This window comes from Salmo salar, chromosome 19, assembly GCF_965601325.2.
Source record: "Salmo salar chromosome 19, fSalSal1, whole genome shotgun sequence".
Lineage (NCBI taxonomy): Eukaryota > Metazoa > Chordata > Actinopteri > Salmoniformes > Salmonidae > Salmo > Salmo salar.
The window spans coordinates 11,761,799-11,776,752 of record NC_138309.1 but is presented as its reverse complement, the minus strand read 5'-3'; the positions used below and the strand labels follow the sequence as shown (position 1 = coordinate 11,776,752).

Genomic DNA, 14,954 nt, shown 5'->3' with positions numbered 1-14,954 from the left:
TTAGGGTAGAGTAGGAAAGCAGCTGTGTGTTTGGACTATTTAATAGACACTGCAGTAAATAAAACCTAATAAAAACATCTGTCTTGTCCAGGACCGGAGTCTACGCAGACCGGTGCGCCATAGCCAATCAGAGGCCACAAGGGCCTGCCATCATTCAATTTGAACTGGACTGTGTGTTTACAGGAAGTAGCAGCAGCGTGACTTTAGGTCCTTAGAACGCATTCGGCAAAAGCCATTAAATACACTTGAATGGATTTCTGCAAATATGTAGCTAAATACCACAGGAGTCCTCTTACATTTGTGAATTTTACAGTCCTATTGATTGAACAACCATAAAAATGTAGGCTATTTTCCCCTATATATAGATCAATAACAACAAGACCAACAACTAACGCTAGCCAGAGCAAGATTAGCTCAAATCTAACGAAGAAACATTAGATAAAGTCTCTCAAACTTTTTTTTAGCTTGTTGGCTGTCAAAATTGCACTTATAAACGAAGGGGAATAGCCTGCTCATCCTTCTGCAGCGTGCCTGCCAATGCATCTGTTGTCCCAACCAAGCACCCAAGCTAACTGGCTAAAGTTGGCTAGCTTACTAGCTAGCTGCTTTCAGACACAAATAAGAGAACACCTCACTCTGATCATTTTACTCACCCTAAGAGAGCTGGTTAGGCTGTTTAGATGTTATCTAGAGCGTTCGTGACTAACTATTACTTTTTTACCTATGTTTACTGACACAGGTCATATTCGATGGGTGTTGCGCGTTTGTAAATTCATCAGTTATTCTGTGCTCTGGCACACTCAGACAAGAGTGCCCTGAAATCGGAGTAGGTAGCTAGCCAGAATGAATTTGTGAACGCAAGAGATATGCTAACTGGATAACAGTTGTTCAGCATTGCTAGCTAACCACATTTCTTGCTAGCTAACCAAATGTTGGACGACTGTTATCTCTAGCTGTGTAGCCACTGAAAAACGATATGAGTGGAAAAAGTCACTCACCCACTCCTCCAATGACGTCCTCCTGTCAACTAGCTAGCTATCTAGCTAAAGTTAGGCTCTGTGTTTTAAATAAATACGCTAGCATATTAGCCACGTAATGTCTGATTTGCGCTTGCTAGTTTGATCATTGCCCTTGCTAGTTTAATTGTATTGACATTTTTAAAACATCTTATGAAGTTGGTTTTGTAGCATAAACTGGGAATTTGATATTTTTTACTGATATTATGATTGTCTGTTTGTTCGATATCTGCAAAGTAGTTAAAACGCTGTCAGTTCAACTTTAATAAAATCAAAGTTTATTTGTCGCATACACAGATTAGCAGATGCTAAAGCAGGTGCAGCAAAATGCTTGGGTTTCTAGCTGTCCGTGACAGCAAACATAGAACAAATGAGAAAGTTTGTATACTAGAACTGAATATACCAGAACTGAAAAAGCGTGTGCGAGCCAGGAGGCCTACAAACCTGACTCAGTTACACCAGCTCTGTCAGGAGGAATGGGCCGAAATGTACCCAACTTATTGTGGGAAACTTCTGGAAGGCTACCCGAAACGTTTGACCCAAATTAAGCAATTTAAAGGCAATGCTACCAAATACTAATTGAGTGTATGTAAACTTCTGACCCACTGGGAATGTGATTAAATAAATAAAAGCTGAAATGAATCATTCTCTCTACTATTATTCTGACATTTCACATTCTTAAAATAAATTGGTGATCCTAACTGACCTAACAGAGGGAATTTTTACTGGGATTAAATGTCAGGAATTGTGAAAAACTGAGTTTAAATGTATTTCGCTAAGGTGTATGTAAACTTCTGACTGCAACTGTATGTGTGTTGATGTAGACTCCTCTGGGTCTTCATAGTGGCCATCTCTCTCTCCCTCTCTTCCCCTCTCTCTCCTCTCTCTCCCTCTCTCTTTCTTTCTCTCTCCCTCTCTCTCTCTCCCTTGATCAGCTTTCCGATGACACTCTTCTCCTTTCCTAGTGTCAGTCTATGGACATGTCAGTCTTTGAAGTAATGTGGATCTTTGATGTCGAGGCATTTCCTAAGCGTTCTAATGTCTGGAAAACATCAGAGTTTGTGCAGGGAATACTTCAAACTATGTCCGAGATCACTGTGAGCCAACTGTGGACAAATATAAATGGCATTTTAGGTGTTTAAACTAAAGCTTCTGTTTACCAATGAGATTGTATGAAATGTGCCATGTCACTCAAACAGAAGGAGAGAAAATTCTTTAGAAACACATAGAACCATCAGTATATGATTTGACAGCTAAGGAGTCATTTAAAATCCTCTGGATTGCCGATAAGTTGCGTCCTAAGTTTTTGCTCACCACGTGACCTGAACCGGAAAAACTCACAGCCCTACAGGATTCAGACATTTTTCCTGGTCAGGTTAAGTGGTCTTTACCATAGACTTTACCTTGGCATCCACTCAGAAAACATTTTCATTACGTGTCAGGGTTTCATAGTTTGATTAATTGAAGTTCTCCTTAACTGCATACACAGCTTTATTTGACCTTGACCTACTGTAGTTCTGGTGTGTGTGTGTGTGTGTGTGTGTGTGTGTGTGTGTGTGTGTGTGTGTGTGTGTGTGTGTGTGTGTGTGTGTGTGTGTGTGTGTGTGTGTGTGTGTGTGTGTGTGTGTGTGTGTGTGTGTGTGTGTGTGTGTGTGTGGGGGAGGTAGAGTCACCTGTTATAAAGCCATGAGGCCAGATCCCCCAGGCATTATTTAATGGGTTTAACTCCCATCTCATTCTGGAATACCTCCAGAAACCACAGGGCAAGGTTACACAGGTAATTGCTTGCTTGTTTGTGTGTGTGTGTGTGTGTGTGTGTGTGTGCTGTTCAAACATATATCCCCACTGCTACAGGTACCCTTCAACTCTGTATTGTAGGTGAAAATCTGCTCTGTCTACTGTCAGTCATCAGTCCTCACTGTGATTGTTATCCCCCTTTTCTGACACACACACACACTGCTGGAGGCTGAGAGCGATGGGTAAAAATAACATCAGGATTTGGGAACCTCTGAGAGTAAGGGCGGGACACAGCTGAAATTGCTGGGTTTATTGTGCCTGTGTGCGCGTGTGTCTGTGTGTCACGCCCTGACCATAGAGAGCCCTTGGTTGAGGTCAGAGCGTGACTAGGGGGGTGTTCTAGTAATTCTATTTCTATGTTGGTGAGTTGTATGGTTCCCAATTAGAGGCAGCTGGTAATCGTTGCCTCTAATTGGGGATCATATTTAGGAAGCCCTTTCTCCCACCTGCTTTGTGGGATATTGTTTCAGTTAGTGCCTATTTGCGTGCTGTACTTCATGTTCGTTGGATGTTTTGTTGTTTTTTGTTGTTTCACTGTGAATTAAAATTATGTGGAACTCAACTCAGGCTGCGCCTTGGTCTGCTCTGTATGACGATCGTGACAGAATATCCCACCAACGCAGGACCTAGCAGCGTGTTATGGAGGTTAAGGAGTTTTGGACATGGGAGGAAATCATGGGAAGTTGTGAGACCCTTCCTTGGAAGGAGACACCAAGGAAGGTGGAAGGACAGCGACGACGCCGGGGTCCGCAGCCACAGAAACCCAAAGATTCTTTGGGGGGTGGGGGGGGGGGGGGGGGGGCACATGGAGCTGTCGGTCGAGCAGCGGAGAGTGCCAGAGCCCGAATGGGAGTCGGTGGAGGAGTTTAATGAGGGATACTGGAGAGAGGTGTTAGCAAGGAGTATGCTGCAGCACAGGCGTGCTGAAGAGCGTGTCTTCAGTCCGATGCCACAGAAACCCCAAGAAAAGTTTTGGGGGGCACAAGGGGCTGTCGGTCGAGCCGCGGAGAGAGCCAGAGACCGTCGGGGAGCTGATGTAACTGTTGGAGGTGAGAGAAAGGAGAGAGATGTTGTGGAGGTGTGTTCTGCACAACATTCGACATGCACAACATTCGACCTGAAGAGCCTGCTGACAGTACTAAATCAACACACACAGTCTGAGTCCTGTGCCGGCTCCACGCTGAAGAGCATGTCACCAGTCCGGTGCAACCTGTACCGGTTCCACGCACCAGGCCTCCATTGCGCCTCCCCAGCCCGGTACATCCTGTGCCGGCTCCCGGCACTCGTCCACCAGTGCGTGTGTACGGTCCGGAGACTCCAGTGACGGTCTACAGATGTTTTGTTGTTTTTTGTTGTTTCACTGTGAATTAAAATTATGTGGAACTCAACTCAGGCTGCGCCTTGGTCCACTCTGTACAACTATCGTGACACTGTGTGTGTGTGCTTGTGTTAGTGCGTCAGATTTAAATGGGACCAAGGCTGTGGCCAGTCAACTCAGGGTTAGTCCAAGAGTCCTTCAGACCTTTGTACAATACAGTCTGTTACCACAGTGGGTGTGAGTTTTTCTCCAAAGACAAAGATTTAGTACAGTTAAGTACAGTATTTACGTAGTCATCAGGGTTTAAGTACATTTGTATATTCTAACAATTGTCATTGCATACGGCTGCTTTTAATTTAATTTATTTTATTAGTGTTTTAGTTTTTCCTCAACCTTTTGACCTCACCCTCAACCACACACTTGCAACAGCCCCTCTACAGTCCCTCTGCAGCCCCTCTACAATCCTTCTACAGTCCCGTTTACAGTCCCTCTACAGTCCCTCTACAGTCCCCCTACAGTCTCTCTTCAGTCCCTCTACAGTCTCTCTTCAGTCCCTCTACAGTCTCTCTTCAGTCCCTCTACAGTCCCTCTACAGTCTCTCTTCAGTCCCTCTACAGTCCCTCTACAGTCTCTCTTCAGTCCCTCTGCAATCCTTCTACAGTCCTGTTTACAGCCCCTCTACAGTCCTCCATCCATGTGTTCCATTACTCATGCCTTACACCATCCATCTGTCCACAGCAGAGAACACTCACTGTAGAACGTTTCTGTTTTAAAACCCCTCCACTCCAGAGAGTCAGCTACAAACCAAACAGATTGGAATCTCAGTCTGGTTTTCCGAGGGGACTTACATACATACACACACAGCCCACACTCGAGTGTTTATTCCGCCGGAATACTGTTTGTGGAACAGATTGGGAAGAAGCAATCCTGAAAGTTAGTAGTTAGGTTTGTGATGGGAAATGTTCTAACTCACCTAGGGAAATATCAACACACACGCACAGCGTTCCGTCTGACTGAGGAGAAATATCAACACACACAGCTTTCTGTCTGACTGAGGAGAAATATCAACACACAGCTTTCCGTCTGACTGAGGAGAAATATCAACACACACAGCTTTCTGTCTGACTGAGGAGAAATATCAACACACACAGCTTTCTGTCTGACTGAGGAGAAATATCAACACACAGCTTTCCGTCTGACTGAGGAGAAATATCAACACACACAGCTTTCTGTCTGACTGAGGAGAAATATCAACACACACAGCTTTCTGTCTGACTGAGGAGAAATATCAACACACAGCTTTCTGTCTGACTGAGGAGAAATATCAACACACAGCTTTCTGTCTGACTGAGGAGAAATATCAACACACACAGCTTTCTGTCTGACTGAGGAGAAATATCAACACACAGCTTTCTGTCTGACTGAGGAGAAATATCAACACACAGCTTTCTGTCTGACTGAGGAGAAATATCAACACACACAGCTTTCTGTCTGACTGAGGAGAAATATCAACACACAGCTTTCTGTCTGACTGAGGAGAAATATAAACACACAGCTTTCTGTCTGACTGAGGAGAAATATCAACACACAGCTTTCTGTCTGACTGAGGAGAAATATCAACACACAGCTTTCTGTCTGACTGAGGAGAAATATCAACACACAGCTTTCTGTCTGACTGAGGAGAAATATCAACACACACAGCTTTCTGTCTGACTGAGGAGAAATATCAACACACACAGCTTTCTGTCTGACTGAGGAGAAATATCAACACACAGCTTTCTGTCTGACTGAGGAGAAATATCAACACACAGCTTTCTGTCTGACTGAGGAGAAATATCAACACACAGCTTTCTGTCTGACTGAGGAGAAATATCAACACACAGCTTTCTGTCTGACTGAGGAGAAATATCAACACACAGCTTTCTGTCTGACTGAGGAGAAATATCAACACACAGCTTTCTGTCTGACTGAGGAGAAATATCAACACACAGCTTTCTGTCTGACTGAGGAGAAATATCAACACACACAGCTTTCTGTCTGACTGAGGAGAAATATCAACACACAGCTTTCTGTCTGAATGAGGAGAAATATCAACACACAGCTTTCTGTCTGACTGAGGAGAAATATCAACACACAGCTTTCTGTCTGAATGAGGAGAAATATCAACACACAGCTTTCTGTCTGACTGAGGAGAAATATCAACACACACAGCTTTATGTTTGACTGAGGAGAAATATCAACACACAGCTTTCTGTCTGAATGAGGAGAAATATCAACACACAGCTTTCTGTCTGACTGAGGAGAAATATCAACACACAGCTTTCTGTCTGAATGAGGAGAAATATCAACACACAGCTTTCTGTCTGAATGCGGAGAAATATCAACACACAGCTTTCTGTCTGACTGAGGAGAAATATCAACACACAGCTTTCTGTCTGACTGAGGAGAAATATCAGTTTGGGATAAGAAGCTGGAGGCGGTGAAATGCATTATGGGCCTGAAAACAGTAAATGTTCACACACTGACACCGACACACCTGGGGAGAATATACACACACACACACACACACACACACACACACACACACACACACACACACACACACACACACACACACACACACACACACACACACACACACACACACACACACACACGCCACCTGGTCTAGAGAATACTGAGCTGTTTGCTCAGCCCTGAATTTCTCTTTACCGCTATCTGTGTGTGTGTGTATAATCCCTGTTCCAACCGCACATACCAGGCTTTAACAAACAGCTTTCTAATCTGACTGTGATAATAATCTTCTGTTAGAAATGAATCAACATTTATTCAGTGGCTCAGCCCTCACATCATTTTGAGAGAGAAAAGCTGAAAAGCCTGCTTACTGACCCAGTGACTTTGATGCTGATATCGTCATTCTATTCTTAATCCCATTCTTATTCTCACTATTTTACAAACACACTGACTCACACTTCACATCGGACACACAGTTCATATAGTTCATGTATTCTAGACTAACTGACAGACAACCGACCTACCAACTTAGTCAAATGACAGAAACACACACACGCACACGCACACACACACACACACACACACACACACACACACACACACACACACACACACACATGCACACACACACACACACACTTCAGGCCTCTCTTTTTGGTTTTCCTCTAATCTTAGATTGTAATGTAAAGTCTGGGGTTGTTTTACTGGTGTGTGTGCGTGTGCGTGTGTGCGCGCATGTACATGTCTAGTGTGGAGAGAGGCAGCATCTATCAACATGATGATGTGACCCCAAGCTAACACCCTACTGTCTGTTTACACAGATGGACCATTAGGGTGTGTGTGTGTGTGTGTGTGTGGTGTGTGTGTGTGTGTGTGTGTGTGTGTGTGTGTGTGTGTGTGTGTGTGTGTGTGTGTGTGTGTGTGTGTGTGTGTGTGTGCGTGTGTGTGTGTGTGTGTGTGCGTGCGTGCGTGCGTGCGTGTGTGTGTGTGTGTGAAGGCGTTCGTCTTGACCACTAAACTGTGGTTCATTTCAGAGGTTATTCATTAACAATGCTATACTGCTATCATAGACGAACTCAGACATGATCAATATGGGTGTGACACTATGATCCTGCCTGGTTTTCTGACATATTGATCAGTTAAGTTACACCATGTTTAATGGAGCTGGTTTGTAACCACACTCGCAAGATAAGTGACCTTGGCTGAAACATGAAGACTCTCACTGTCCCCCCAAGATATCACCCTGGTTTTAGCCACGCAGGCTTTCACAGTATTGCAACACGCTAGACACCCAAGTTTTAATCCCCATCGGTCTCACAAAGACCTCCCACTCTACAGAATAGTGTGAATGTGTTTCAGTGTGTTTTTGTTTCCCTTGAATTAAAATGACATTCAATGAGTTTCAGTCCCATAACAACATTTTTATTCTCAAAATGTACAGTGGGGGGAAAAAAGTATTTGATCCCCTGCTGATTTTGTACGTTTGCCCATTGATAAAGAAAGGATCAGTCTATAATTTTAATGGTAGGTTTATTTGAACAGTGAGAGACAGAATAACAACAAAAATATCCAGAAAAACGCATGTCAAAAATGTTATAAATTGATTTGCATTTTAATGAGGGAAATAAGTATTTGACCCCCTCTCAATCAGAAAGATTTCTGGCTCCCAGGTGTCTTTTATACAGGTAACGAGCTGAGATTAGGAGCACACTCTTAAAGGGAGTGCTCCTTACCGCAGCTTGTTACCTGTAAAAAAGACACCTGTCCACAGAAGCAATTAATCAATCAGATTCCAAACTCTCCACCATGGCCAAGACTAAAGAGCTCTCCAAGGATGTCAGGGACCAGATTGTAGACCTATACAAGGCTGTAATGGGCTTCAAGACCATCGCCAAGCAGCTTGGTGAGAAGTTGACATCATTTGGTGCGATTATTCGCAAATGGAAGAAACACAAAAGAACTGTCAATATCCCTCGGCCTGGGGCTCCATGCAAGATCTCACCTCGTGGGGTTGCAGTGATCATGAGAACGGTGAGGAATCAGCACAGAACTACACGGGAGGATCTTGTCAATGATCTCAAGGCAGCTGGGACCATAGTCACCAAGAAAACAATTGGTAACACACTACGCCGTGAAGGACTGAAATTCTGCAGCGCCCGCAAGGTCCAGCTGCTCAAGAATACATATACATGCCCGTCTGAAGTTTGCCAATGAACATCTGAATGATTCAGAGGACAACTGGTGAAAGTGTTGTGGTCAGATGAGACCAAAATGGAGCTCTTTGGCATCAACTCAACTCGCCGTGTTTGGAGGAGGAATGCTGCCAATGACCCCAAGAACACCATCTCCACCGTCAAACATGGAGGTGGAAACATTATGCTTTGGGGGTGTTTTTCTGCTAAGGGGACAGGTCACCGCATCAAAGGGACGATGGACGGGGCCATGTACCATCAAATCTTGGGTGAGAACCTCCTTCCCTCAGCCAGGGCATTGAAAATGGGTCGTGGATGGGTATTCCAGCATGACAATGACCCAAAACACACGGCCAAGGCAACAAAGGAGTGGCTCAAGAAGAAGCACATTAAGGTCCTGGAGTGGCCTAGCCAGTCTCCAGACCTTAATCCCATAGAAAATCTGTGGAGGGAGCTGAAGGTTCGAGTTGCCAAACGTCAGCCTCAAAACCTTAATGACTTGGAGAAGATCTGCAAAGAGGAGTGGGACAAAATCCCTCCTGAGATGTGTGCAAACCTGGTGGCCAACTACAAGAAACGTCTGACCTCTGTGATTGCCAACAAGGGTTTTGCCACCAAGTACTAAGTCATGTTTTGCAGAGGGGTCAAATACTTATTTCCCTCATTAAAATGCAAATCATTTTATAACATTTTTGACATGTGTTTTTCTGGATTTTTTGTTGTTGTTATTCTGTCTCTCACTGTTCAAATAAACCTACCATTAAAGTTATAGACTGATCATTTCTTTGTAAGTGGGCAAACGTACAAAACCAGCAGGGGATCAAATACTTTTTTCCTCCACTGTACATATATAAAAATGAACAATTATTTATCTTCCCAACGTCTGTCTTTGTATAACTCTTTGAGTGTTGACAATAGCATTCATCTCTACCATTTTATTTCCATAACCTCTGTAGCTGTCTACATGTTGTAATTGAGATAAATAGTGGTGTTGATCTTAATACAGTCCTTTTGTCTGGGACAACACAGGGTTAAACCCGAGTATTTATGGTCTGTAGTGTAAATACATGACCTTGTACACATGTTCATCTTGTTTAGGGAGGAACACTGTGTGTGGTCTGTAATGCGGTGCTACTTGAGGAGTATTATGCTGAAGATGATGCCATTGAAAAGCAGTGTGCAAGTTATGGTTGTGTGTTTGTGAGCGAGATCAAGAACGGGTTTACACAATCACCCTGGATAAAAATGATTTAGACTGGGTTGTATTATTACTGTATACATCTCTTACAATGCTGTTGGTTTATTTATCCATCCACCCACTGTAAATCATGGCTGCCTCAGCAATGTATAAGTGTGTGTGTGTGTGTGTGTGTGTGTGTGTGTGTGTGTGTGTGTGTGTGTGTGTGTGTGTGTGTGTGTGTGTGTGTGTGTGTTGTGTGTGTGTGTGTGTGTGTGTGTGTGTGTGTGTGTGTGTGTGTGTGTGTGTGTGTCAGTCATACTCTGGCCTCCACCTAACAGATAGCATCAGCAAACACACACACACACACAGACAGACATATATCAGCACTCAGTCAGCCCAGTAAATCTGACTTGGAATCGTGCCTTCAATCAATACACACACACATGTTTATGTGTAGATTGTCATGTTGATGATTGAGCTGATATTCTGAATACAGGCCTTGAGATAATTGACTGCAGGTTTGCTGCACTCTTTGAATGTTTATGACAAATGATGTGCAGACTGTCAGAATGGGAGAAAACATCAATCCAGAAAAATGCTAGAATGAGTAAATATTACTAAAGTTAAACGCTTCCTGACAGTTTCTGATATAATAGGTAAACCTTCCTTTAGAGAAATTATATTTAGGCTGTCAGATACTGTAGACTAGGCTGTCAAAAGGGTAGGAAATCTTAACTAAAGAAAAATTACATTTGGACAGTTTTATTATATAGAATTGAGGAAATATGCTCACTAAATGGGAGACAAGCTAAAAGCCATGAGGATATTCTTTCTATAGAAAACGGGAGGAAAGAATTGCTAAAGACAGTGGTCTTGACTGGCAGTATTTGACAGGTGATTTACATTAGAAAGTCAGGAGTGCCGTACATTCCACCATCAAGCGTTCCTTCAAAAGAGACAGATTTCTCTACACAATGCCAAGACCAATGTTTCCGAATAGCCATGCATGTATCTTTAAACAGTTCCATTTGGAGCAGAAGTGAATGTGTTTTTATGGGATCCACGTTTAAACGGGCCCCATGAGGAGTAGTGTGTCCCACATGAAGGTCATGTGTACACACACACACGCACACTCATGCTGTGTGAGGGCATGCAGATCTGATTCATGTGTTAGGGGTTAGAGGTTACAGTTCAGGGGTCATCAGGGTGAATGTGACAGCAGCTGCTTCAGCTCCGCATGAATCTGACACTAGAACCATATCTCTCTCTTTATCTCCCTTTCTCCGCTCTCCTTTCTCTAGCACTTTCTATCTTCGCTCTCTCTGCTTTTTCTTTGGTCTTATCTCTCCTCCTTTCTTTTATTCTCCCCTGCTCTCTTTCTGTCTCTTCTTCACTCTCTCGTGGTTTATTAAGAGTTCCAATTATTACCAGCTTACATTCGCAGCTCCGTCTTTCTTTCGCCCTCAAAAAGCCTTTTTCGCAAGCAAACTAAAGGAACTTATGTTGCCTCTCTCTCTCTACAGGCGTGTCTCTAATGCGATTAGCTCACGGCCCAACAGGAAGTAACCGACGCCCCACCTTCCCATGGCTCCGCCCCCCGTGGGTCGCCTCTCCCTTACCCGGCATGCGGTGCTGCTGCTGCAGTGCATGCTGGTCCTGTGGGCTGAGGGCGTGGTTGGCAGGAGAGGGCCGGTGCTGCTGCCTGAGTCGCCCTGTCACCGGGCAGAACACCCCCTCATCTCACACACAGGTAGGTCACACACGCTCACAGTCACACACACTCACACTCACAGTCATGCACACACTCATTCCCTTTCTGTTGTGGAAGTTCATATTTTGTTATTCAGTGTTTCCTGTAATCTAATAGCATTTTTCATATTTCCTGCATTAAAGAACATATTTTATAGAGCAGTTCAGCCATAAATAGTACTGTAAAACTTCACCAGATGAAAACATGGATAGAAATTAATTCAGTTCTCTCCACTAACAACATACCAGCCAAATGCCACTGCGCCCATTCCATCCATCCTAGCTGAGACTGTCAGCTAATCATACAGCTCTCTGTCTAGGGTATAATTGAGTGAAAGGGCAAGGTCACCACACACACCACACACACACACACACACACACACACACACACACACACACACACACACACACACACACACACACACACCATAGCCTCCTCTGTTAGCTCATGGTTAGTTGGGTTACCTTCAGCACTCAGTCTATAGACTGTGAGAACGATGACTAACGGTCTGGCTAATGCTATCTGCTGTCCTCTGTGAGTCTCTGTGGTAGTTGGGGTGACCAAACTGCACACTAGCATTGCCTGAGGTCAACAGTTTGTGTTCCCTAATGTTTCAGTCCATACACTCAGTGCCTGCTGAAGTCATGGAAATGCAGTGGTGTTAATAAAGTATGGAGACAGTTTGGTTACTAATCAGATATGAACACTGAACACAGATAGAGGGGAGGGGGTACATGAAAAGAGGGGAGGGGGTACATGAGAAGAGGGGAGGGGGTAGAGGAGAAGAGGCGAGGGGGAAGAGAAGAGGGGGAAGAGGAGAAGAAGAGAGGGGGGTGGGGAGGGGGAAGGGGAGAAGGGTAGAGGGGGAAGGGGAGAAGAGGAGAGGGGGAAGGAGAGGGGGAATAGGAGGGGAGGGGGAAGATGAAAAGGGGTAAGATGCAAGGGGGGAGGGGAGTGGGTAGAGGAGAAGAGGGGAGGGGGAAGAGGGGAGGGGAAGAGGGGAGGGGGAAGAGGGGAGGGGAAGAGGGGAGGGGGAGGAGGGGGGCAGGGTAGAGGAGAAGAGGGGAGGGGGTAGAGGAGAAGAGGGGGGTAGAGGGGAAGAGGGGGTAGAGGGGAAGGGGTAGAGGAGAAGAGGGGAGGGGAGGGGAGGGGGTAGAGGAGAAGAGGGGAGGGGGTAGAGGAGAAGAGGGGGTAGAGGGGAAGAGGGGAGGGGGTAGAGGAGAAGGGGGAGTCTGTAGAGGAGGGGATGGGTTAGGGGAGAGGAGGGGAGTCTGTAGAGGAGAAGCGGGGAGTCTGTAGAGGGGAGGGGGAAGAGGAGAAGAGGGGAGACTGTAGAGGGGAGGGGGAAGAGGAGAAGGGGAGAAGAGTTAGGGGTAGGGGATAGAGAAGAAGTGGGAGGAAATGTCTCTAAAGGTAGTAGAATTAAGCAATAAGGCCTGAGGGGGTGCGGTATATGGCCAATATACCACGGCTGAGGGCTATTCTTAACCCCGATGCAACGTTGAGTGCCTGGATACATCCCTTAGCTATGGTATATTGGCCATATACCACAAACGCCTTATTGCTATTATAAACTGGTTACCAACGTAATTAGAGCAGTAAATGTTTTGTCATACCCAGGGTAATGTTTTGTCATACCCAGGGTATACGGTATGATATGCCACGGCTGTCAGCCAATCAGCATTCAGCATTCCACCCAGTTTATAATATGTAGTATAATAGAACACAGCCACACACACACGCACACGCATGCACACACACACACACACACACACACACACACACACACACACACACACACACACACACACACACACACACACACACACACACACACACACACACACACACACACACACACACACACACACACACTCACTGCTCTCTATATGCTGTATACTCCATGTCCTGCTGACGTCTAAAGTTGGAGGGAGGGCCCCAGGTCCTCCAAAGAGTGGGAAGAACTACAAAGACCTCAAACATAAATATGAAAATATATCAATATAATATAAATGTAACTCCCTGGAGAGTCAGGCTTTTTCTTATGGTGGACACACACTGACTGGGCTAGCTGTGGTGGGCCTCGCTATACTCCCATGTCTTCCATGTCTCCAAGGGCCATATTCAATCTAAAGCGAAAACTGGATTTCTGGGATAGTTTGAAAATAACTTCTCCTGGGAATCTGGTTAGTGGGTTTGATGGAATATGGCACTAAAGCTGTTCCAGTGACACACTGTACTCTACTGTTGTGTTTTGTCTGGTCTGGTGCCTGTGGGTTGCTCAGAGCAGGGTGTGACACTCTAACACACATGAAAGACTCAACCCTAAAGGGTGGTGATTTTCTGACTTGGCTCTTTTCTCAGCCATAATAACTGCTACTGTACAGCAATACTCCCTTGTGATATTTTCAAAGGCTGAATTATAGAAATTGTCCATTCCTTTGTCGTTCTGAGTGCAGTTTTCTTTCCAAGAAAAATGTTTTATAGTGAGAAGGATTTGAAGCTGCGTAGCTCAAAACTGACAGGCAGAATTTAGAACTTCGAACTAGTCATAGAACTTCTGATTCTGCAAGGAACCTTTCGGGAATGACTTCTTAATGTCAACCATGATGAAATCAGACTTTAAACAAAAATGTATCCTCTATCAGGAAGAAAAAAAAACGTTCTAAAGCACAGTTCATTCTTGTGGAACACGTGTGGGTTTATGAGTCAATCAGCAGTCCTAACCTCCAGAGATATATTATTGAAGTTCTATGTTTAACGAGTGTTCCTTGGCGGATGTTGAAGTTATGGAAGATAGTTAAAACGTGTGCAGTAAACAGTGTCATCTCACCACCATTCAAGGTCTCGTCTCGGAGGATCTGAGAAGACGTGTCTGTTTAACAGCGGTGTATAGACTTGCACTTTTATCACCCCTCAAAGAATAACACATTGTTAGAGAGTTGCTGCTGTGTGTGTGTGTGTGTGTGTGTGTGTGTGTGTGTGTGTGTGTGTGTGTGTGTGTGTGTGTGTGTGTGTGTGTGTGTGTGTGTGTGTGTGTGTGTGTGTGTGTGTGTGTGTGTGTGTGTGTGTGTGTGTGTGTGTGTGTGCGCGCGCAAGACTTTCCAAAGGAAAATAAACAAATCGCCACATCAACGATTGGAGACCAAGATGATTTAATTGGTCCATGGGGAATATTTTTTACAGC

At 44.7% G+C, this 14,954-nt stretch overlaps 1 protein-coding gene across 2 annotated transcripts in view; it reads left to right on the top strand.

Moving 5' to 3' along the window:
- Nucleotides 1–14,954, top strand: part of sema5a (sema domain, seven thrombospondin repeats (type 1 and type 1-like), transmembrane domain (TM) and short cytoplasmic domain, (semaphorin) 5A) — a 196,746-nt gene that overhangs the window by 44,178 nt on the left and 137,614 nt on the right. For both annotated transcript variants that reach the window (XM_014157212.3, XM_014157211.3), the window contains one exon: nucleotides 11,541–11,767. In XM_014157212.3, the coding sequence (XP_014012687.1) occupies nucleotides 11,602–11,767 (166 nt within the window). In that variant the 5' untranslated portion in view covers nucleotides 11,541–11,601. The remainder of the gene's footprint in view (nucleotides 1–11,540; nucleotides 11,768–14,954) is intronic.